This window comes from Syngnathoides biaculeatus, chromosome 22, assembly GCF_019802595.1.
Source record: "Syngnathoides biaculeatus isolate LvHL_M chromosome 22, ASM1980259v1, whole genome shotgun sequence".
NCBI lineage: Eukaryota > Metazoa > Chordata > Actinopteri > Syngnathiformes > Syngnathidae > Syngnathoides > Syngnathoides biaculeatus.
Genome location: NC_084661.1, coordinates 12,724,803 through 12,745,404, shown reverse-complemented (window position 1 = coordinate 12,745,404; position 20,602 = coordinate 12,724,803). Strand labels below are relative to the sequence as shown.

At 42.9% G+C, this 20,602-nt stretch overlaps 4 protein-coding genes across 8 annotated transcripts; 2 read left to right on the top strand and 2 right to left on the bottom strand.

Moving 5' to 3' along the window:
• The first annotated feature begins 12 nt into the window (after positions 1–12).
• Positions 13–2,823, top strand: chmp2a (charged multivesicular body protein 2A). 2 transcript variants are annotated; one of them, XM_061810927.1, is made up of 6 exons: positions 13–172; positions 835–1,002; positions 1,079–1,258; positions 1,367–1,497; positions 1,617–1,678; positions 2,206–2,823. In XM_061810927.1, exons 2-6 carry the CDS (start codon positions 835–837, stop codon positions 2,325–2,327), a joined length of 663 nt encoding a protein of 220 aa, XP_061666911.1. In that variant the 5' UTR covers positions 13–172; the 3' UTR covers positions 2,328–2,823. The 2 variants fall into 2 exon arrangements, with proteins under 2 accessions (XP_061666911.1, XP_061666910.1); XM_061810926.1 differs by having other exon boundaries at positions 158–298.
• Positions 2,824–3,067: 244 nt separating this feature from the next.
• Positions 3,068–10,617, bottom strand: msl1b (MSL complex subunit 1b). Of its 3 annotated transcripts, none has more exons than XM_061810916.1 (9): positions 10,494–10,617; positions 8,550–9,159; positions 8,086–8,285; positions 6,997–7,298; positions 6,794–6,918; positions 6,651–6,718; positions 5,307–5,431; positions 4,703–4,775; positions 3,068–4,396 (listed from the first exon to the last, which is right to left on the bottom strand). In XM_061810916.1, the coding sequence occupies exons 2-9, from the start codon at positions 9,120–9,122 to the stop codon at positions 4,306–4,308; spliced, it is 1,557 nt and encodes a 518-aa protein (XP_061666900.1). In that variant the 5' UTR covers positions 9,123–9,159; positions 10,494–10,617; the 3' UTR covers positions 3,068–4,305. The 3 variants fall into 3 exon arrangements, with proteins under 3 accessions (XP_061666900.1, XP_061666902.1, XP_061666901.1); XM_061810918.1 differs by lacking the exon at positions 10,494–10,617 and adding an exon at positions 10,221–10,463; XM_061810917.1 differs by lacking the exon at positions 10,494–10,617 and adding an exon at positions 10,290–10,463.
• A 326-nt stretch (positions 10,618–10,943) lies between these two features.
• Positions 10,944–14,233, top strand: snf8 (SNF8 subunit of ESCRT-II). The gene is made up of 8 exons (XM_061810925.1): positions 10,944–11,313; positions 11,755–11,805; positions 11,928–12,066; positions 12,293–12,397; positions 12,479–12,551; positions 12,803–12,944; positions 13,019–13,093; positions 13,890–14,233. Exons 1-8 carry the CDS (start codon positions 11,260–11,262, stop codon positions 14,025–14,027), a joined length of 777 nt encoding a protein of 258 aa, XP_061666909.1. The 5' UTR covers positions 10,944–11,259; the 3' UTR covers positions 14,028–14,233.
• Positions 14,234–14,387: 154 nt separating this feature from the next.
• calcoco2 (calcium binding and coiled-coil domain 2) lies at positions 14,388–20,335 on the bottom strand. 2 transcript variants are annotated; one of them, XM_061810919.1, is made up of 11 exons: positions 20,242–20,335; positions 19,777–19,921; positions 19,044–19,146; positions 18,133–18,302; positions 17,244–17,369; positions 17,071–17,175; positions 16,892–17,008; positions 16,655–16,771; positions 16,412–16,577; positions 16,297–16,325; positions 14,388–15,017 (listed from the first exon to the last, which is right to left on the bottom strand). In XM_061810919.1, the coding sequence occupies exons 2-11, from the start codon at positions 19,918–19,920 to the stop codon at positions 14,853–14,855; spliced, it is 1,242 nt and encodes a 413-aa protein (XP_061666903.1). In that variant the 5' UTR covers position 19,921; positions 20,242–20,335; the 3' UTR covers positions 14,388–14,852. The 2 variants fall into 2 exon arrangements, with proteins under 2 accessions (XP_061666903.1, XP_061666904.1); XM_061810920.1 differs by having other exon boundaries at positions 14,906–15,017; positions 16,416–16,577.
• Positions 20,336–20,602: the final 267 nt, after the last annotated feature.

The window sequence follows — 20,602 nt, the reverse complement described above, 5'->3', positions numbered from 1 at the left end:
GACGTAGGCGATGAGATCACCTCCCGGAAATTAAACCGTCGCAACGCGGAAGTTTCTGAAGGAAAACAACAATACTCGTTTTAGAAGCTCGCCAGTGAGGAAATCTTTTTTTTAAAAAAACAACGTTTGTCATCTGGGTTTTTTGTGCCGGATCGGACGGGAGCAGATCAAGGTGAGCCTAGAGACTTTGTGAAGGCTAACGCTATTCATGGAGGCGGAGGAGATACTAGTAAGACGGCTACAAAAAGCCGTCATGAAAAGAACAGGCCTTAAGCCACTTGACTGCTGCCACGCTAAGGTGAGTTTCCAGTATGTTAGGTTTATTCCTGGTCGAATTTGGCCCAAACTTTCAATGGACGCCTTAACTTTACGTTAACAATTTTTTAAAATGGCAACTCCCCTTTCCATAGGACACAACACAAAGAGCAACTATACACAGAATATGCTCGAGTGTTATAAAGCGAGAGTATTTTCCAATATCTATTAAGACAAAACACTCATTTTACATAAAATCAAAAGGAAAAACAAATGGTTCCACAGGTTATATGTTCTTTCTGCCATCTTGTGCAGGGGGGTTGAATTGTTTTGATTGTCGCAGGTATAGATAGACGGGGGGAAATGCATAATTTGTCGTAGTTAAATAATTTCAGACTAATTTAGTTAAATTGAATACTGTATACATGATCCCATTGGGGATATTATGATCTCTCATCCATGTCAGGTTCTCCAAAGACTTAAAATTGTCCGTAAGTGTGAACCCACATGTCATAAAGATGTGTGATGTTGATTGATTTTCCCATATTGTATGTTTCCCCTCTGTGTGTCACCTAACAGATGGAGTTCCTGTTCGGGAAGAGAAAGACCCCGGAGGAGCTGCTGAAGCAGAACCAGAGGGCGCTCAACCGGGCCATGAGGGAGCTGGACAGAGAGCGAATGAAACTGGAGCAGCAGGAGAAGAAGATCATCGCGGACATCAAGAAAATGGCCAAGCAGGGACAAATGGTATGTAAAGTTTTCTTGGGAAGAAAGCAAAACAAAAATAGAGCAAATCCTGAGCCTGTGGTTAAAATGTCTGCAGGATGCCGTCAAGATTATGGCCAAAGACCTGGTCCGCACGAGACGCTACGTGAAGAAGTTCATCATGATGAAGGCCAACATTCAGGCCGTCAGTCTGAAGATTCAGACCCTCAAGTCCAACAACAGCATGGCGCAGGCCATGAAGGGCGTCACCAAAGCCATGGCCACCATGAACAGACAGGTCCGCTTCACTCCTGTCAAACACATGAGAAGAGAATGTGACATTGGATTCACCCAGCGCACCGGTAAAAATACCAAACTTTTACAATCATATTTGTCACTGCCACAGCTCAAGCTGCCTCAGATCCAGAAGATCATGATGGAGTTCGAACGTCAGAGCGAGATCATGGACATGAAGGAGGAGATGATGAACGACGCCATCGACGACGCCATGGGGGATGAAGATGACGAGGAGGAGAGGTGAGCCGCTGCAGCGATGTTTGCGTTGGTGTTGCGGGAGGTGTAATCCAGTCAGGAGGAGTCAAATATTTTCCAGTCGTGGTCATGTGCTGACTTTTCGGGTCTGCTCTTTTTCACAGTGACGCCATTGTGTCCCAAGTCCTGGACGAGCTGGGTCTTAATCTCAGTGACGAACTCTCAAGTAAGAACAAAAACAATGCTTCGAATGATCGCCAATATCATAATTTCACCTCTCGGCGGGGCTTTCAGTGGGGACGTACCCAACTTAATCCACCGCGATCACGTCACAATCGTAGAAACCACTGATACTACACAAAAATGCAATATAACGGCACGCAACTGTTCCACGTACATCATTTGGAGCAGTTCACACTCAATTTTTATCCAATCACATGACTAAAGTAAGTTGCATACCAGAGATGCCGATGATCAAATGTATTATGTATTTTGCACAAACTTAGCATGTTCTGACCAAAGGATGAAAAAATGTTGCTGGGTTAAATGATTGGTTACTTTGCTTAGATGGACAACACACACAGGAATAATTCTGAACAAATAAATATGATCTTATCATACATTTACTGGAACTAGTGCAGGCCCGAGACATAAAGATGAGCCCGTTGGGAAGATATACGACAATTTCATTTTTAAAAACTGGTTACGAGTCTTCCACCACTGCTGCTCAGAGCTCAGCTGTGTCGCTTCCAGATCTCCCGTCTACCGGCGGATCCCTGTCGATCGCCAGCGGGAAGAAAGCGGAGCCTCAAGCCACGCTGGCCGACGCCGATGCCGACCTGGAAGAACGCCTCAATAACCTCCGGAAAGACTGAACGCAAGCGCATGCAGACTTTTCCCTCCGATGTTATTCTTTGGATGGAATGTCGCCCGTATTGGCTTTTTTCTTTCTGCGGTGTTTCATTTGACGTGGGTATATTATTAAATATTATCCTTGATAGGACTGAAGAAGCCTGTCTCCTTTACGACAATGCCAAAAGACACAAATCCCTTGAGAATGTGTCCATAATTGCATTTTGTTACATTTGAAATTAACACTAAAAACTAATCATCCATGTGACTTATTGAAAAGTATTGTTTTATATATATGTGATCACTCCTTATCAGGCAACAAAGACAAGCTGTGTAATTTGTAGCTAAATGTGCTATATACAGTTTCACAAATTGGGTGACTTATTATACTAAAACACCAAAAGTACTGTCTCTGGTTGTTCTGATTTCAAAAAGATTTTCCTCCAAAAGCAAGTCTGTAGTTTTTATACCTACAGATGAAGTGTTCATGTTATTGTTGAATAAACTTTTTCTCCTACATTTAACAAACATTTATTGAATGAATGCAAGATTGCGGTTAAAAAAAGATACAATTTTGGCATTTTGATGAGCTGTTTTCTCTAAGAGAATAAAAAATATTAATGACAATGAGGGAAAAAAAATTACATGATTACCAAAGGACTACGGGAACTGTAGGTAGGTAAATCGGGTTCTCATGTACTGCAGATATTTGCAAATATTTCAGCACTAGAAGGGAAAAAAAAAAAAGGACCAAATTCAGATCCATAGCGCATAGAGATGGTCATTTTATTCCAAAAAGAAAAAATGCAACTTTCAATTTGTCAACATACAATCATTGAACTTTTGAATGTTCTCAACATGATCAACATTTAAATAATAAAAAAATAACAAGCCATGTTTTATGTACATTTGTTTCGTGGAAGCTATGTACAGCGCAGTTTCCGGACGTAGCCAACATCTACACACTTGTACAGTAGAGCGGTTGAAGCCGTTTGCGTTGTGAAGGAAAACAAAAGAAAAAAAACAAAAACAAATCATTGAGAGGGATGATCATGGCGGAATTTGTTAGAACTACAAGCTAGGAACTTTTGTTTCTAAAAATGGACCCCTGATGTCGACTAACTGCTTCTGGGAGTTGAACGTATATGACTTGTGTCAATATTCTCCCGCTCCGTCCAAGACGCTTGCGTCGCGATCCTCCGTCGAGGGGTTAAGCCATGCTACCGTTGTTTCGGAGGGCTGTTACAGCTAAATAGAACCCATGCAATTCACATGTAAACTACTCACAAAAAAAATGGATGTGAGGTGAAATTTCAGGATGGACCATAACCTTTACAGATGACCTTAATCTGAACTCTCAACTTTTGATGTCCAACTATTCAATGTGTCAGTATTTTTTTTTTTCCTCATGGAGACTTCTGGAAGAGCCACAAAGACATCAAAATGGATGAAAATTGCAACCGAAAGCCCAATATTCACAACATTTTGCGAGTAGTGTAAAAGCAAAAGAACTCAACCGAAGAAAGGAACAGAATAAGTTTCAAGCCAACATTAGGACCCGTCTAGTTTTTTTTTTTTCCTCCTGGTACTGCAAGAGGAAATGGATTCAGCCTTTCATTCCCCCCCAACATGCTTTCAAGTGTGAAGTTGTCACACGTCTCTTTTATCCACAAATGGGTGGTTGAGCGACAAGATACACAGCACCACAAATAAGTTTGGGACATCTCTTCCCCCGAAGCGGAGTCTCGGGGAGGTTTAAAGTTGTCCTTTGTGAAAAGTTTATTTACGGTGTCAACTGAGTGCCATAACAGTGATGTTTTTAAAAAGGTGGGAACGGAATGACTGTCTCACCCCACACGCCAGTGACAGTGATATGTGTTGCGGGCCCGGGCGGGGGCGACGCCTCGCTTCCGCACGGAAAGCAACAAGGAGTCACACACGCGCGCAACTAGTGACTAAACCGCATCAAACTAAATGACCGCGTCGCCCGCCCGGTGACATTCACTTGCGGCAGGTCCGGTGGGGGGTGTGTTTCTTGGGGACCTCCACGCGACAGCGGCTACGCTCGTCCAGCCAGGGCAGATCGAAGTTCCTGGAGGAGAAAAAATTATTAAGTTCAGATAAAACAACTCACGTATATTATATTATATAATATCCAACTTGAGATTGATTTGGTATTAGTGAGAAAAGACAGACTAGATGACTTGGCGTTTAAATGTGAAAGTGTAATTAATGCACAGTTACATATTAAAATCTAAATATGAGTGTCTGTATTCTTATCAAAGATATGCTTTGGTGAACAGACGGTGCTTAACATTTATAATTGTGATCATTTTTATATGATTCTTTTAAGGGGTCATATTACTGATGAAAAGTGCAAATAAATGTTCAAACTTACTCTTGTGTGAGTTTGGGCAACGGCCGACCAAACGCGACCACTGGCAAGAAGGGCGTGATCATGATCGCTTCAACTGGATGGAACAACAGAAATACATCTTTTTTTTTTTTTTTTAAAAAAGCAAGTTTTATGGGAGGAGGGAAAAAAAAAAAAAAAAGAGACTGAACAACAAAAATACAATTTAAAATATCTAGTTTGGGGGGGGATTATTATTGTTGCAGTAATAATACTAACGCTACTATAACTATTGACCCTTGTGCCCTCATAGAAGATTTTCACACATTCTTTATAGTTTTTCATTTTGGCTGTGATATAGCTTGTGGCATGAAATTTTGCATCTTGGCTGTGATATAGCTTCTAGCATGAAATTTTGCATCTTATGTTTTAGGTCAATATCTTTCAGTCCAATTTTACTACTACAAATAACTCTCATACATCCTGTTCATACTTACGTTGCTTAAGTGATTTATATATTTAAAATATTCACACAAAAAAAATGAAAATGTGTACAATTTTATTGTAAGTTTTGTACATTTTTGCCACTAAATGTTAGTAACACTTGAGGAGGCCGCAACGGTTGACGATGACATGGATAATGAGTTACCGTCTTCAGTTTCCGGGTAGAAGGATGAAAGCTCGGGTTCAGTCTCCGGTATGATCTTCTTCCTGTTCATGCGCTGCTGCAGGCGCTGAAACATGCGCTGCTCTCGGATCCGCTGGATGTCCCACCTGCGTGCGGGAATCGAGAGGAACCGTGCGAGGTTTAAGTTTGAGGCTTCAACTTTTCATTTAAACCAACACGTCGCTGTAGGTAAGTGTAAATTTAAAAGATGCTAAATTAATTATATATGTAAATTCTTAATTTTTTTTTTTTTAATCTGAAAGGGGATAAATGATATTGTTCGGGATTTGTTTTTGTACTCCAGGGTGGCCCAAACCTCAAAATGAATTATAATTGTTACAATTGTTGTCTCTCCTTGCATTTGTAGAAAAGTCCCCCATCCACACACAAACACTATTCACAAATTGTTATTATTTTTTATTTCCCCTTTGGAAGCGATCGTCTATTTCACAGGTGTCAAACTCAAGGACCGGGGCCAGATCCGGCCAGCCACATGATTTTATTTGGCCCGCCCAGGCAAATCATCCACGTCAACTTCTGTGATTTTTGTTCAAATCTTTACCAAAACTTCAAATTGTCATGAGATAAAGCATAATGTTGAGGTATTGCAAGCATTTTACGTTAGCAAACATCAACGATCATTGAAAAAACCATTACCCTTGATTACTGATTCCATAATTCATAAATTTCACGCGTCATTATGAGGCGATAAACGATTGTTATGGTTTCACAGTCATAACGGCCCTCTGATGGAAAATGCAACTCCAGTGTGGCCGGTGACAAAAATGAGTTTGACACCCCTGCTCTATTTGAGAAAAAAAATAAAATGCCATCCTGCTTTTGTGCTTTTATGCCACAAGGTGGAGCCAAAGCCCTCCTCAAAGTAAAACAAGCCTTTTTTTCCCCCATTTGTTTCAAATCAAATCAGATATAAGCCATTATTTTTAAAGAATTTGCATTTTTGCCCCAAATCCTTTTTTTTGTTCAAATCTGTTACAACTGTCCACCTTAATTAACAGACGTACAGAAATGAAATGATCTATTAAATAAATCTTTCCACATGTTGTACCTCTAATTTGATATTTAAGAAACTACCGCACCAGAAGAAAAACAACCAGAGACAGAAGGCATGCGTGACTGATTTGCGTTTGTCAATCTTTTGCCTTGTTGACCTACAATTGGGCACAGGCCTTGTGAATATAAGCAGAGCGACGGGACCCCTTGCAACAGAGACGATTCTGAAGCGATGCGCAATTGGCAACATTACTGTTCGACACGTAGGGTAATTTTATTTATACATATTTTGAATGACATTAAAGCCGTCACCTCTTCCTCCTCTTCTCGTCCAGTTCCAGCTTGGCGTGGCGCTTGAGGAAAACGCCGTCATCCAGTGGCTAAACGGACAAGGAAGCACTGTGAGTTCCATCATTTTTTGCGATAACGCGTTCAAAACACGACGACGTTCTCACCTCTTGCGCGTCGAGGTTTAAATCCTCCCCCAACGGCTCGATGAAATTTTCCCGCCACGACGGAACGGAGAGGCGGCACGAAGACGGGAAAAGGAAGTTAATCATGGAGTGGGCGTTGGACGCATCTGAAGGACGTAAGCGGCAAAAAACGTTCGGCTTACAAACAATCCGCATATCGTAAATGATACGAGGAGTCCACTCACTGGCCACCTCCTCCTCCTCGTCCTTCTTGGGGGAAGTCTCGCGCAGAGGCGACACAGGGGGTTGGTTCCAGCAGCACAGGTACATCTCCGTCGTGGACAGGAAAGGAAGGTCTTCCATCTGGCAGCTCAGGTCTGCCTCCTCCTTGCAAGGCAGCCCCGGGGCGGCGCTCTTCTCCGGCGTCTCCTTGCTGCGCAGCTCTCGCTGAGACGGAGACGCCGGCTGACTTTCCACCTTGTGGGGACTCAGCTTGGCGCTTTTGCCGCGCGACTTCTGAAGTTTGGACTCCCCGAAGCAGGATTTCCTGTGGGTTAACAAAAAAAGGAGACTCCTTTTCTGTATTTATTGGGGTATTTTGACCCAAAAGGCAAAATGGGAGATCTCAAACATCGGATTGGGCGAACCCTCTTTTTTTTTTTTTTAAAACGGGAATGGTTTGAATCCATCAAGAAACGTGGAACATTTTTTTAATGTATCCAAAAAAAGAAAATGCAAATTGACATATTTACGGTTACTGTGTAATCATTTTACAAATCCTCACTAAAAACAGCACATGAATACATGGCAAGATGTAAAATCGTGATTCATCCTACAGATTTTCTCTCAACTGGTATTCAGTATTTTTTTTTTTTTAATTTTAAAATACATTCTACACTTAAATCATGGATGTCAAACTCATTTTTGTCACGGGCAACATTTTACTTCGGGTTTCCCCTCAGAGGGCCATTATGACTGTAAAACTATAAAAATCTTTAACATCACATTTACACATGAAATTTATGAACTTGTTTTGGAATCAGAAATCAAGGGTGACGGGTTTTCCAACTCCTGTTGTTTGGTAACACAAAAATGCTTGTAATAGCGCAACGTTACCATTTATGACATAACAATTTGAAATTTTGGGACAGATTTGAACAAAAATCATGGAAATTGACCCTCTAGATTTTCATCCGCGGGCCACATAAAATCATAAAGGCGGGCCGTATCTGGCCCACGGGGCTTGAGTTTGATACCTGTAACTTAAATCAACAGCATTTGTGTTCGGCATCAGCGTTTACACACAATTTTATTAATTTTTTTTTTTTTTTTACCTCTTTTGACCTTTGCCTCCTCGACTTAGGGGCAGCAGGGCGGATGGATTGGGCTGCGGGCTCTCCTCCACCTCCAGGTCCCACATGTCCTCCTTGTCAGGAGTCCACGGCTCCAGGGGCTGGAAAAGGCGCTTATCGCGGGGTGGGTCCTTTTTGGTGAGCTGCAGGCGGCGCTCCATGCGCTCGATGCGTGCCAGGAGCTGGGCAGGTGGAAGGGGGGGGGGGGGGGGGGAACGGGACGGTCACTGCAGATGTTGTCATTGTTCGCAAATGATTTATAACCTGACGGGAACGTTCGTATTTGGAAGACCAAAGATTAAAAATAAAATGTAAAAAGTCAATGTCAGTCAGAGTGCCGACAACGGGGAGAAATATTGTACCACTAGAATTGTTTTAAATCATCGTGTATTTTTTCAGAATATAAAAGGAAAACTCTAAAAACAATCCGTATATGTCTTCCGTACCGTCTCCTTGTCTGCTTTGAGATCATCTATCTCCTTGTCCTTGGACTGCAGCTGTTGTTGCTGCTGCTCGATGAGGTCTAGCTGCAGCAGCAGGATCTGACGCAGACAGTTGGCCTGCGTGTGCGGGTTGGCCGGGCTCTTCCGGAGGTTCTTCCACTTGCCCTCGGACGACACTTCGATGGACGCGGCGCTGAGGACGCCGTCGGCCTCCTTGGGTGTGTTGTTGTTCTGCGCCATCTGAGGGTTTTCCATGCTGTCCACGGAGAGGGGTTTGCCTTTCACCGGGGTTCCCTCACCCCCCATTGGTCCGACAGGGGAAAGAACCCCCACGGCGGCGGCGGCGGCCCGGTTTGCTTCGGCGACCTCCGAGACGTCGCCGCTCATGTAAGTCTGCTCCGAGCGCTTGGACCTGCTCGGGATTCTGTCAGCCCAGCGGAAGTTGTCTGGGACATCCGAGGGCGAGTCACGTGACTCCCTCCTGAGGCTCAGGGGCAGCAAAGTAAACGTCCCACCTATGGCGTCAGCGTTCGGCTTGGATCCCGAATGTGGACCCGGGGAGGCTCTCATGCTCATGGTGACTGTTCATGGTGTGACCGCAGCTGGCTGCCACCTGTAGACGTACACAGTGTGAATCGCACAACAGGTTTATTGCTTCAAATAAAACATGTTGTGCCATATCTTGCTCTAAAAACCGACATGTTGAATTAGTTGGAGCAATTTTTAACTGCAATTCTGGCGTTACATTGGAAACTGTTGGGAGTTACTCATGTCAATCATCAAAATATTCCTTTGACCCCTTTCTGCATGGTTGGACAGGAAAGTTAAGTCTAGCGATTCATTTTTTTTTCTTCCAAAAAAAAAAAAAAAAAAAAAAAAAAAACTTAGCTGCCCGTCTGTCCGAATTTGAGTGTGAATGACTGTCTACATGTGCCCCCCGCGACTGGCTGGTGACCATTCCAGGGTGTACTCCGTCTCTCCCCCGAAGTCAGCTGGGCTGGGGATAGATTTACCCATGACCCTTGTTAGTAATAAGCACAGCGGTACAGAATATGGAGCGACGTCAGCGCTATCTTGCCGCCGAGGCACTATGTTGAATTGAGAAAAATTAAATTTTTCAGGCATGTCTAATTAAAAGAAAAAGTGCTACTGTATATTGAATGAGCTGATACCTTATTTTTTTAAGGCCTTCCACAATGTCTCATAAAACAACCATGTGTGCTTCCAGTTTGCTGTCTTTGTATATTTTTTGAAATTGTAGACGTTAAGAGCAATAAAATATACGTCACAGAAAGTGTTTTGGGCCAGGCATACGCACCTGTGCGACTCATCAGAATAGTATCACCCTTCCCTCAATTTGAGCCAGGGGGAAAAACCCTGCCCAGACAAACTAACGCCAGGACGCTGTTTTTGTTTGTGACAATCACCTAAAGCAGTGTCGTTTGTTGTATGAGCAACTACGCTCGCCATCATATTTATCACTTTACGTCAACCCGACGCGATTTTTTCCCCCTTTTCATACGAGTTGCACGCCGGGCGTTTGAAATTCCAAGTCAAGCTGCACAAGCGCACACACACAGACACACTCACTCACACACACTCACTCACTCACTCACACTCACGCTCACGCTACAGAAACACGCAACAACTACAGTACTCCAGAAACTAACTAACCCACGTTAGGAACGACTCGGTCGGAGTGTGTCGAGACGTTCAAGGACCCGGGAGTGGCAGTGAACCAACCTCCATTTTAGCTCCTCCATTTTAGCTCGTCGTGAAAAAAAACAATAACAGCTACCTAGCTCCACTGGCTAGCTTACTAGCTTAGCCACACACACACACACACACACAAACAAACCCGACGCCGTCGCACCGAGCGCGTTTGGACACACAACCCGCGCACAGACTTGTCTTCAGAAAACACATTATGTGACATTGTGAGCTCACCCGGGCTATAAGTGAAGTCCACCAACAATGCTCGTCATGTTCCCTCCTCAAGTGTAGTTTTAAAGCGCTGCGTACTGCGCATGCTCGATGCCATGTCTTGCTTTGAGGTTTCCATGAGGACGCTTAACATAAAATTATCAAAGTCACCCTGAAAATATGGTGCAGTAGTGTCAAAAATCACTTTAAAGACATTATTAAAGTACTCTACACATAGCAGATTATGAATATTTCAACCGCGTGTGGTTTTGATGTTATATTTCCATTTATAATCACTCACGTATATTTTATTTTATCACGCAAGACAATTGTTTAATTAAAATGGACGCTGCGTTGGTTTTCCTCCCGGGTTTACATTTTTAATTTTTTATTCGAACTGCAATGACGCAAGAATTGTTGCAATATTCGCCGATCCTTCAGGAGGCAGTGTTTAGAAAAGTTTCGATTTTATGCACCAAACAATCAAAATGGAAACACTTGCGCGGAAGCGGCTTGATCATTTCCAAATCGTTGCGTCTTTTCCATAAAATATACTTTTTCATCGTATTTTTTACTTGAAACGCACCAGTAAGCTAAATCCGCGAGAGTTAACGTTTTCAAATGGTTATGCACTTCGGTGAAAATTGAGAGAACTGCTGAGTTCCAGTGACGAAATACAACTGGAGTTGTTTCGGTTCTACCGCAACGTCCAAAGCTGTCATAATTTTTGGACAATAACACATCCTCTTATATTCATTTTCGTTGTTTGAAAAAATAAAATAAAAACAGAATGCACCGGAGAGGCGTCGGTGCGGGCGCCATCGCCAAAAAGAAGCTCGCAGAGGTAAGAAAATAATCGAATTGAATTCGATAATGTGAATACTAATGATTGAATAATGGGTTAATATACTTAAGAACGTCATACAATAAATACGACGAATATTAAAAACGAGAGAGAGTTTCCTTAAAAGTACATACATTATTATTGGAATCGCATTACGAACAGATATTGAACATTACACTGCGCTTAAATACTATATATAAAGTTAGGACTTGAGAATTAAATGATTGCACATAAAAGTAAAACAAAATTGTACTTGAACTCTTGAAAGTGAGCAGTTTTAAAAGGTTACATGCAAATGTCCAGCTTAGGCACTGATTCTTTCACATACCAATTTGAGAGAGCCCGACTACAATTAGTGGAAAATTAGCAGTAGTAAATTATCCTGATTTTATGACAATATAATTGTTTTGTACTGATTTTATCTTTGTGTCTTCTTTTCAGGCCAAATATAGAGAGAGGGGAACTGTTCTCGCAGAGGATCAGATAGTTCAGGCAAGTCCACTCGCTTGCTTTCTGACTTTAAATGTCTGCATTCATACAAGAGTTGCATGCATTGTTTCATTTTTCTCCCAAAAAACATGCCGGTTATATTTTTTGTTCAACTCCTCTGTCAGATGTCCAAGCAGCTGGACACGTTCAAGTCGAACCTGGAGGAGTTCGCCAGCAAGCACAAACAGGAAATCCGTAAGAGCTCCCAGTTCCGCGTCCAGTTTCAGGAGATGTGCGCCACGATCGGAGTTGACCCACTTGCCTGTGAGAGCCGCCTCGAAGAAGAATGTTCACACAAGCTTGATCTTCTTTTCCTTTCGGCTTGTCCCGTTAGGGGTCGCCACAGCGTGTCATCTTTTGCCATCATAGCCTATCTCCTGCATCTTCCTCTCTAACCCCAACTGCCCTCATGTCTTCCCTCACCACATCCATAAATCACACAAGCTTGATCATTATTATTATTTTTAATACAAGTTTGTTGTGTTGATAGCTGGCAAAGGTTTTTGGTCAGAGATGCTCGGCGTGGGCGACTTCTACTACGAGCTCGGCGTGCAGATTATTGAGGTTTGCTTGGCCCTTAAGCACAGAAACGGAGGTTAGTGATTTAATGAACGGAACTCGATATTATCAACATCACCATGGCGACTGGAGTGACATACTTATCTTTTATTTTCAGGACTCATCACTCTGGATGAACTCCATCGCAGAGTGCTTAAGGGACGTGGCAAATACGCGCAGGATGTCAGCCAGTAAGTTATACCCAGACTACAATTATTATTATTATTATTTATTTGAACCACAAAAACATGGTGCGATTGTCAAGGGAGAAGCAGGTTACCACAAAGCCAAGATATGGGTGGGAATTTGGATACTTGTATAGGCTGCCGTTGCCCCATTCATTGTACTCTTCATGCTTTATTAATCGCTCATGTGGATTTGAGTGCATGCTTCACTATTTCATTGCTTACATTTTAAGTTTCCTGCGGCGTTTTTCCACCAGGGATGACTTGGTGCGAGCCATCAAGAAACTCAAAGTCATGGGCAACGGTTTTGGGATGATTCCGGTGGGCGGCTCCTACTTGGTGCAGTCCGTCCCGGCGGAGCTCAACATGGACCACACCGTTGTCCTGCAGCTGGCCGAGGTAAGCCGACCAAATTTTCACAGCTTTGTATATTCTTTGAATGCGCCAAAGAAAAATCCAGTTCTGCTTTGTAGAAGAAGGGCTACGTGACGGTGAGTGAGATAAAGAACAGTCTCAAGTGGGAGAAGGAGCGAGCGAGTCACGTCCTGGTGAGTCCATGCCAAGGGCGTCCTGACCATAAAGCAAATAAATGAAATGGTTTGTATGTTTAGGGACGGGTGATGAGGCCTCAAGATGGTTAATTAGTAAGTGATGTAGTAAAACATTGGTACATGCACGCTTGGGACGTGTATTTAAGAGAAAAGGTCAAGTTGAGTTCATCTGTAAAGTTAGTAGCACATTTTAGATTCAAATTGAAATTTCACCTGGAAACCAAATCTTTAAAGGTTGTGTCATGCTTCTAAACATTTTAAACTAGGTATTGTAATGAAAAATACATACAACATTATTCACATATAACAGCGTCGTCGTCGTTTATCACCGCCGCGGCCAAACCGCCTCCGCGGCGGAGTTGAGCCACCCTGGCGGCTCCGCGTCCGCCGATCACGGTTTCGGCCGGGGTGGCACATCGACACATTTAGCACTCCTGATTTACGGATTACGCCCCCCCCGCCATTATTTTTTTAGTACCCGTATGCACACCTACCTGTCATTTGGAGCCCACAAAGCTCTCATCCTTTGCACCCGTGCAATCCATTTTTCACGACGAACCGGGTCTTTTTGAAAAGTATGATTTTCATGGCGGGAGTTACAAAAAGCCACATACATCAAAAATCATGTTTTGTGGTGAAAAAACGTATGGGTCCATACCGGCTGCCGTTTTTTTATTAATAACATACTAAAAATCATGCATTTCGTGACAGTGGATCTTTTCAGTGTGTTATCATTTTAAATGTTATAATTTTGGCAATCAATTCATTGCTGGACCCGCATTGTCATCGCTAGGACCACCTACTGAAGGAGGGCCTGGCCTGGCTGGACTCGCAAGCGTCGAGCGAGCCGCAGTACTGGCTACCCGCCCTCTTCTCCGAGCTCGCCTCCCGTGACGTCACACCCGAGGAGGCCAATCAGATGAGCCCGTGACCGAAACGCCTTCGCTCACATCGTGCCGTCGCCGGCTGGCGTGTTTACATTTAAGGACAATTGCGACTGCGCGAAATATCTTGGCGCGCTAAGGCAACGTTCCAGACACCCACAATTGGTGATAAAAACCTGCAATGTAAAGAGACCATGAATTTTATGTCAGCAGAATTTATTTTCTATTGTCAATTAAAATACATTAAGACAGGTGTGATTTCTGGAAGGCTTTTTTTTGTTGTTGCTAAGCGTTAGCTGATATTTCAGCTTAAGCTCTCGAAAAGAGTCAGTCAGGACTCAACGTCATGAGTGGCTAGTGGACAGGCAGCAATAAAAATGACATATTTCTTCCAAGATTGCTGGGTGATGAAACGTAATACGTGGCCGAGCAGCCATCTTAAGTTAGCACTAAGTGTTTTTCATTTCATACAAATAATTAGTGTAGCGTAGGCTTCCCACTTACATCAAAGTTTGTGAAATATTTAACTATTTTTTTGTAAAATAACATTTTGGAAGCCAAGCATCAGAAACATTACTCGGGGTGTAATGTAAGTAATTTTATTTCATACAACTCTGTTGTATTCTAACTACGGTGTCTTGGAAATGTGAGTGCAGCCCTCACAGTTTTGTAAATTTTTTGGGGGCAAAACTGGAGAAATGAAACTTTGCTACAATGTAGTCAGTGTAAATCTTATATAAGCGTAAAAATAAAGTGCCAAGACATCAGTGTTGTGGCCATATTTTGTGCAATTGTCAAATTTGGCTTGACTACATTCATTTTTAACCATCCAACCATCAATCAAGCGGCGCATTCAGGCGTCTTTCCACGGGTCACATCTCGTGACTGTAGACGTGGTCCTCGAACACGGCCTGCTCCATGCCGTCGCAGATGAGCGTGCAGAAGGGACACACTCGGTGATTGCGTTCGTGACGCTCCACCTCCGCCCGAGTACTTCCCGGGAAGCTCTCGAGGCAATGGCGGCACGTCAGCGCCGGCTGGGGTTGGCAGAAGAATATATAAAAAAAAAAAAAAAAAAACATGCTGTCACCATGTAAGACTCAAGTCTGATGTACGGGATGTTCAATTAAAAAAAAAAACAGTCCGTGTGATGATTTTTTTTTTTTTTTTTGCACTGTTATAAATAAATGACTCTGATTATTCACCATCATGAAAATCTTGACACAGATTTTAGCAGGAAACGTTACGTAAAGGCACGTGGTTATTATGTTCTGTGTTTTTGACATAAAATAAATAAAAAAAGGAAAATAAAAATTCTGATCCTGATTTTTTTGGTTCAGGGGGCCGCATAAACTGATGTAGCTCACAGGTGTCACAGTCAAAGCCCGGGGGCCAGATCTTGCCCGCCGTGTGATTTTATGTGGCCCATATATACAGTATACTTAACTTTTTTTTAGTTATAAAATAATAAGTCATTCTCAGTATAATTCGTATTCATTTAATGATACTTTATGGACCAATTGTGTACTGTAGTAACAATGCAAAGAATATAAATCAAACAATTGTTCTCATTTTTAAAGTGTGGAGTTTATAATGACTTTCATGTTTTTGGCTCATTTATAATTAAATTGTACTAAACCAATTATTTACATCAGTAATACTATTTCAACATTTTTGTAGGTTTATGTTTCATTTCATTTCATCATTCGCACCTAAGCAATTATACAAATTTTAAACATTGAAATTATGGGTAAAATAGATTTTTTTACTTGTTTTATTGTATTCTTTTACAATAAAACAATGAGCTAATTATTTTACAAGATGCTGTATATCACAGGTGTCAAACTCAAGGCCCCGGGGAGCAGATTTGGCCCGCCACATGATTTTATGTGGTCCGCGAAGCCAAATCTTGTCAATTTCCATGATTCTTGTAAAAATCTGTACCAAAATTTCAAATTGTTATACATCATAAATGATAAATTTGAGATATGACAAGCATTATTGTGTTACTACACGTGAATAGTTGAAAAACACATGGCGGTTGATTTCTGATTTCCAAAACTAGTTCATAAATTGATGATGTAAATATGATGAGACGATTAAATATTTTTGTTCCACAGCCATAATGGCCCTCTGAGGTAAAACGGAACAACAATGTGGGCCGCGAGAAAAAGAGTTCGACACCGCTGATGTAGCTGGACGGATCTGGCCCCCTAGCCTCGAGTTTGACACCAGTGACCTAGTGTGTGTGTGTGTGTGTGTGTGTGTGTGTGTGCATGATGAGCCCATTTAAAACCCATATGAGGTTTTCAGTACCTGGTCTTCCTCATCTTCAACAATGCTCACTGCAAAAAAAAGCACATCATAGTACGATGACCAACACGAATGTAAATATCAGTGATGCTAAAGCTAATTGTAGCCGTACACTAACCTACAGGTATGTTTTCATCGAAGCTCTCGCACGTCTCCGCCAGATCCGGGCGTATCGGGCAATGGGGTGCTGCCGGGGCGGCATCCCGGTGTACCGAGTGGGGGGGCGGAGGCATTTGAAGGTCATCCAAAGTCTTCTGCAGCTCCTCAATGTCACAATTAAGCTTCTAGCGACAAAATGGAGGCCGGTGTCACGACGTAACAACAGGTTGAAATTAGTAAGTAAGTAAAAGGTGGCGCTGACTCGGTTCTCTTCCGCAAGCTCCTGATTGTGGCCTTCCAGCAACGACGTCAGGTTCTTCTTCTCCTCGATGATGGCGTCCTTCTCCGCGATCGCCGCGTGAGCTTCTCGGAGTTGCCGCTGGAAGACCAAATATGAAAGCGTAGATGCCATGAAATATGATAGTCACAGTGGCGCCCAGGACTGCAATGTAGATGTCCGTCACACACCATTTTTTTTCCCTTTCCCCACGTTCTGTACCTCAACTTGTAGCAGCAGTCCACCGTCATCCTCTGGGTTTGGATCGGACCGCGCGCTCTCAGCAAGGTTCTGTTCCTGGAGTAGCACCTGATTAGTCACGTGGATCGACATCTCCTCCTGCAGAAGACGGAAGTCGGCATGACGTTGACACAAGCCACAAGCGTGAGAGCAAATCAAACCTTCAAGCGCTGAATTTCCTCTCGTTGCTCCTGCAAAGTGCGCAGAAGACGCTCGTTCTGCTCCTCGGCCCGGTGAAGTTCTGACACGAGTTCGTCTTGTTTGTCCTGTGGAGCACGGAGTCAACTCGGACGGTTCGAGTCAGCGCCGCGCACGCATCGTGTTTTCAAATCACCTTCAAGATCTCCATTTCTCGTCTCTCCCCTCGGATTGTTTCCTCCAACTCTTCGTTCCGCTCTCGGATCTGCCGCACTTCGTCCTTGAGCGCTGCGTTCTCCCGATTGCTCTGCTCCACTTGTTCCTGGTCCGACAAAAAAAAAAAAAAAAAAAAGCCAAAATGGCTGTGGGAAAAAAATAATAATAGACCCCAGAAATACTAAACCTTTTTTTGGTGTTTTAGGGAATACATTTAAATCTGCACAAACTTTTGAATTGCCATTTATTTTACACTTGATTAAATTGGAATGGACAGCACAGTGGAGCAGCCGGTAAAGCGATGGGCTGATAGTTCTGAGGGCCCGGGTTCGATCCCGGCCCCGCCTGTCTGGACTTTGCATGTTCTCCCCGTGCCTGCGTGGGTTTTCTCCGGGCACTCCGGTTTCCTCCCACATCCCAAAAACATGGAACCTTAATTGGACACACTAAAAGGTGGGATAGGCTCCAGCGCTCCCCACAACCCTTGTGAGGATAAGCGGGAAAGAAAATGGAAGGATAACTTGAAATGTTGAGTTCTTTCACACAGATTTTTATGACCAATTTTATTTATATTTTTATTTTTATTATTATATTGATATTTATTTAGATTTTATTTTTATGATTATTTTTTTACACAATGTTTTGCCATTTTTAAACCCTGAATATTTTATGCCCCCCCCCCCAAAAAGTGACAAATTTATCCCAAAACTCAAAAATTAAAAACCTCACCTCTCAAATTTAAACTCACATGGTCCAGATGTACAGTAGTTACATAAAAGTCTTCCAGAAAAGTGGAACGCTGAATATGAACATTTTTGGCACCCGACACTTTCGCTCACACGAAGCCAAGCTGCTGTGTGCGTCTCTACCTGCGTGGTAATGACCAGCAGGTCGTTGTCCTCGCTGTTCTCCGCGCTTTGCTTGTCCTCGCTGTCCGGCACTCTGAAGCAAAACGGCGTGCTGGCACCGCGTACTTGACCCGAGCTGTCCACATAGCAGAACTGGTAGAAGTCCAACTCGTCCTTCGGAAGGTAGTAGTCTGATTGACACGGAGGGCAGGATTAACCAATGAGCTTCACGATCAAATTGTTTAAAAACTATCCATTCATTTTCTTTGCTACTTATCCTCACGAGGGTCGCGGGGAGTGCTGGAGCCTATCCCAGCTGACAACGGGGAGGAGGCGGGATACACCCTGAACTGGTTGCCAGCCAATCGCAGGGCACATCGAGACAAACAGCCGCACTCACAATCACACCTAGGGGCAATTTAGAGTGTCCAATTCATGTTGCATGTTTTTGGGATGCGGGGCGAAACCGGAGTGCCCGGAGAAAACCCACGCAAGGCATGGGGAAAACATGCAAAGTCCACACAGGTGGGGCCGGGATTGAACCCAGGTTCCCAGAACTACGAGGCCATCGGTTTACCAGCTGCTCCACCGTGCCCCCTTGTTTAAAAACTAGAAGTACAATAATAAAAACATTTTTCATATTAAAGTTGCCAGAAAAATTCTCAAGTAAAAATATTCTCCTTACACAGCAGTTACTATCTGAATTTTATCTGCGTTTTTTAGATTGTGTCACATGCCAATTTAAAAAAAAATAACATTGTTTTTAGTTGTCATTTCTTTTTTCTATTTGGAATAATAAAAGAACAATTACAAATGTTTCAAATGAGAAGCACTTGAGGGACTAGAAATATGGATGTTGAGGAGGAGCACAACTGCGACAGCACAACGACAACAACGTGGACAGCTCGGCAATAACACGTTCACCGTCCCACCTTTAAAAGAAGCGTGCCTCGTCGATGACTGTTCCTGGCTCGAGTCCCCGCTCGACTCCACCCACACAAAGGTGTGATAGTCCTTGGTGGTGCTCCAGCCCACCTGGAGAAATCAAAATGAAAACACATTTCGGCATACAGAGGATGGAAAGGAAATACGTTATTAGAAAAAAAAAAACTCACTACAGTACTAAAGTGGATACATCATGAAGTACATCCCATTCTGATGTTATGCATTCAAAACAGCCACATGACCTTCGTCCACCAACTGCAATGGAAAATGCCACTGACGGGCGACTGAATAAGGTAAAGGCCACGGTGTTTACAATGCACTAATCGACAGACCTTTGAACACAAACGGTCCGGCAACTCACGTAGACAGATAGTATGAGCACATATTCTGGATCTTCTGTGAAAACCAACTATTATTAAGCGACTGTGCTTACACTGTGTCCCAGTGGATGAAGGAAACACCAGAAAGAGCTGGACAATGAATTTGTTTTGTTTTTTGTTTAATATTATTAGTGTATATTTTTTGTCTTCTTTTTTTATAAACCCCAATACTATAGGGTCCTAATTTTCTTGTTACAAAAGTTTTTTTTTTTCGCTTTTTGGGGACATGCTGGAAGAGATTAATTGCATTTGCGTTTATAAATCAATAATCAATACATGAATACATGAGTAATAAAATATGTTTTCCACCTCTGAAAAAAAGAAAAAAAAAAACATCCACCTTAAAGATGCCCACCCAATCTCGGGGGCTGGGGTGGAAATTTGCAGCGAGGGTGTAGCTGCAGATGACGGGGGTGGCTGGTGGGTACGAGTGTGGAACGTCCCTGAACGCCACTTGGGAGAATGAGGGAGTGGAGCTGTTCATTCTGGAATGAAAAATAAGAAAATAAAACCATATATCCAGGCTGTATGTAGGGTGAGTGAAGACAACAGGTGTCACCGAGACGTAACAATAGCATGACACTCCTTTTCAAACTCTTCCTCTTTTTTGTGCAGTCTGCACTTGCTTACGCGAGAAACGTAAGAAGTGCACTGGACATGCCACACTCGTTGAAACAACTTCAGTCGGTTGGAAGATAATGATTACGTTTGTCACAAAGCGTCACGGCGATGAATTGACAACGGCGAGAAGAACCACAGGAGCTGGGATGACGACGTAAAGCTTGAGTGAGAGGCTAAAACTTACATTTTAGTTGTTGTTGTCACTGAGCTCGTCGAAGTGAAGTCGCTCGGAAAAGCAAGGACCGTGGTGCGTTCGGGGACCCTCGGAAGAGTCCCTTTCCAAGCGGTCTAAGTAATATAATTACTGAGATTTTTCAGATTGTCACTCTTATTATGCATACATTTGTGAAATTTAACAATTAAACGTTTTTAAGTGATACGCCCCCCATTCATAATGCATCTTTGCAACCAGAGAGTGACATAAAGTTGCAAGGATCTTTTGAAAATTGGCCAAACTCATCTACAAATGTGCAAAATTGGCGTTACGCGGTGCCTTAATGTGCCCTCGGAGATGTTTACTTTACAGTGGAAATCATTAAACTTTG

Coding starts and splice junctions, on each gene's coding strand:
- msl1b (XM_061810916.1), bottom strand. CDS start 9,122: ATGAGCATGAGAGCCTCCCCGGGTCCACATTCGGGATCCAAGCCGAAC. Junction 8,286..8,549: donor TCAAAGCAGACAAGGAGACG/GTACGGAAGACA, acceptor CCACCTGCCCAG/CTCCTGGCACGCATCGAGCG. Junction 4,397..4,702: donor TTGCCCAAACTCACACAAGA/GTAAGTTTGAAC, acceptor TTTCTCCTCCAG/GAACTTCGATCTGCCCTGGC.
- calcoco2 (XM_061810919.1), bottom strand. CDS start 19,920: ATGAACAGCTCCACTCCCTCATTCTCCCAAGTGGCGTTCAGGGACGTT. Junction 16,578..16,654: donor AGCTTGCGGAAGAGAACCGA/GTCAGCGCCACC, acceptor TTTTGTCGCTAG/AAGCTTAATTGTGACATTGA. Junction 16,326..16,411: donor CGATGAAAACATACCTGTAG/GTTAGTGTACGG, acceptor TTTTTTTTGCAG/TGAGCATTGTTGAAGATGAG.
- chmp2a (XM_061810926.1), top strand. CDS start 209: ATGGAGGCGGAGGAGATACTAGTAAGACGGCTACAAAAAGCCGTCATG. Junction 1,498..1,616: donor GAAGATGACGAGGAGGAGAG/GTGAGCCGCTGC, acceptor TCTTTTTCACAG/TGACGCCATTGTGTCCCAAG. Junction 1,679..2,205: donor TCTCAGTGACGAACTCTCAA/GTAAGAACAAAA, acceptor TGTCGCTTCCAG/ATCTCCCGTCTACCGGCGGA.
- snf8 (XM_061810925.1), top strand. CDS start 11,260: ATGCACCGGAGAGGCGTCGGTGCGGGCGCCATCGCCAAAAAGAAGCTC. Junction 11,806..11,927: donor CAGAGGATCAGATAGTTCAG/GCAAGTCCACTC, acceptor CTCCTCTGTCAG/ATGTCCAAGCAGCTGGACAC. Junction 12,552..12,802: donor TACGCGCAGGATGTCAGCCA/GTAAGTTATACC, acceptor TTTTTCCACCAG/GGATGACTTGGTGCGAGCCA.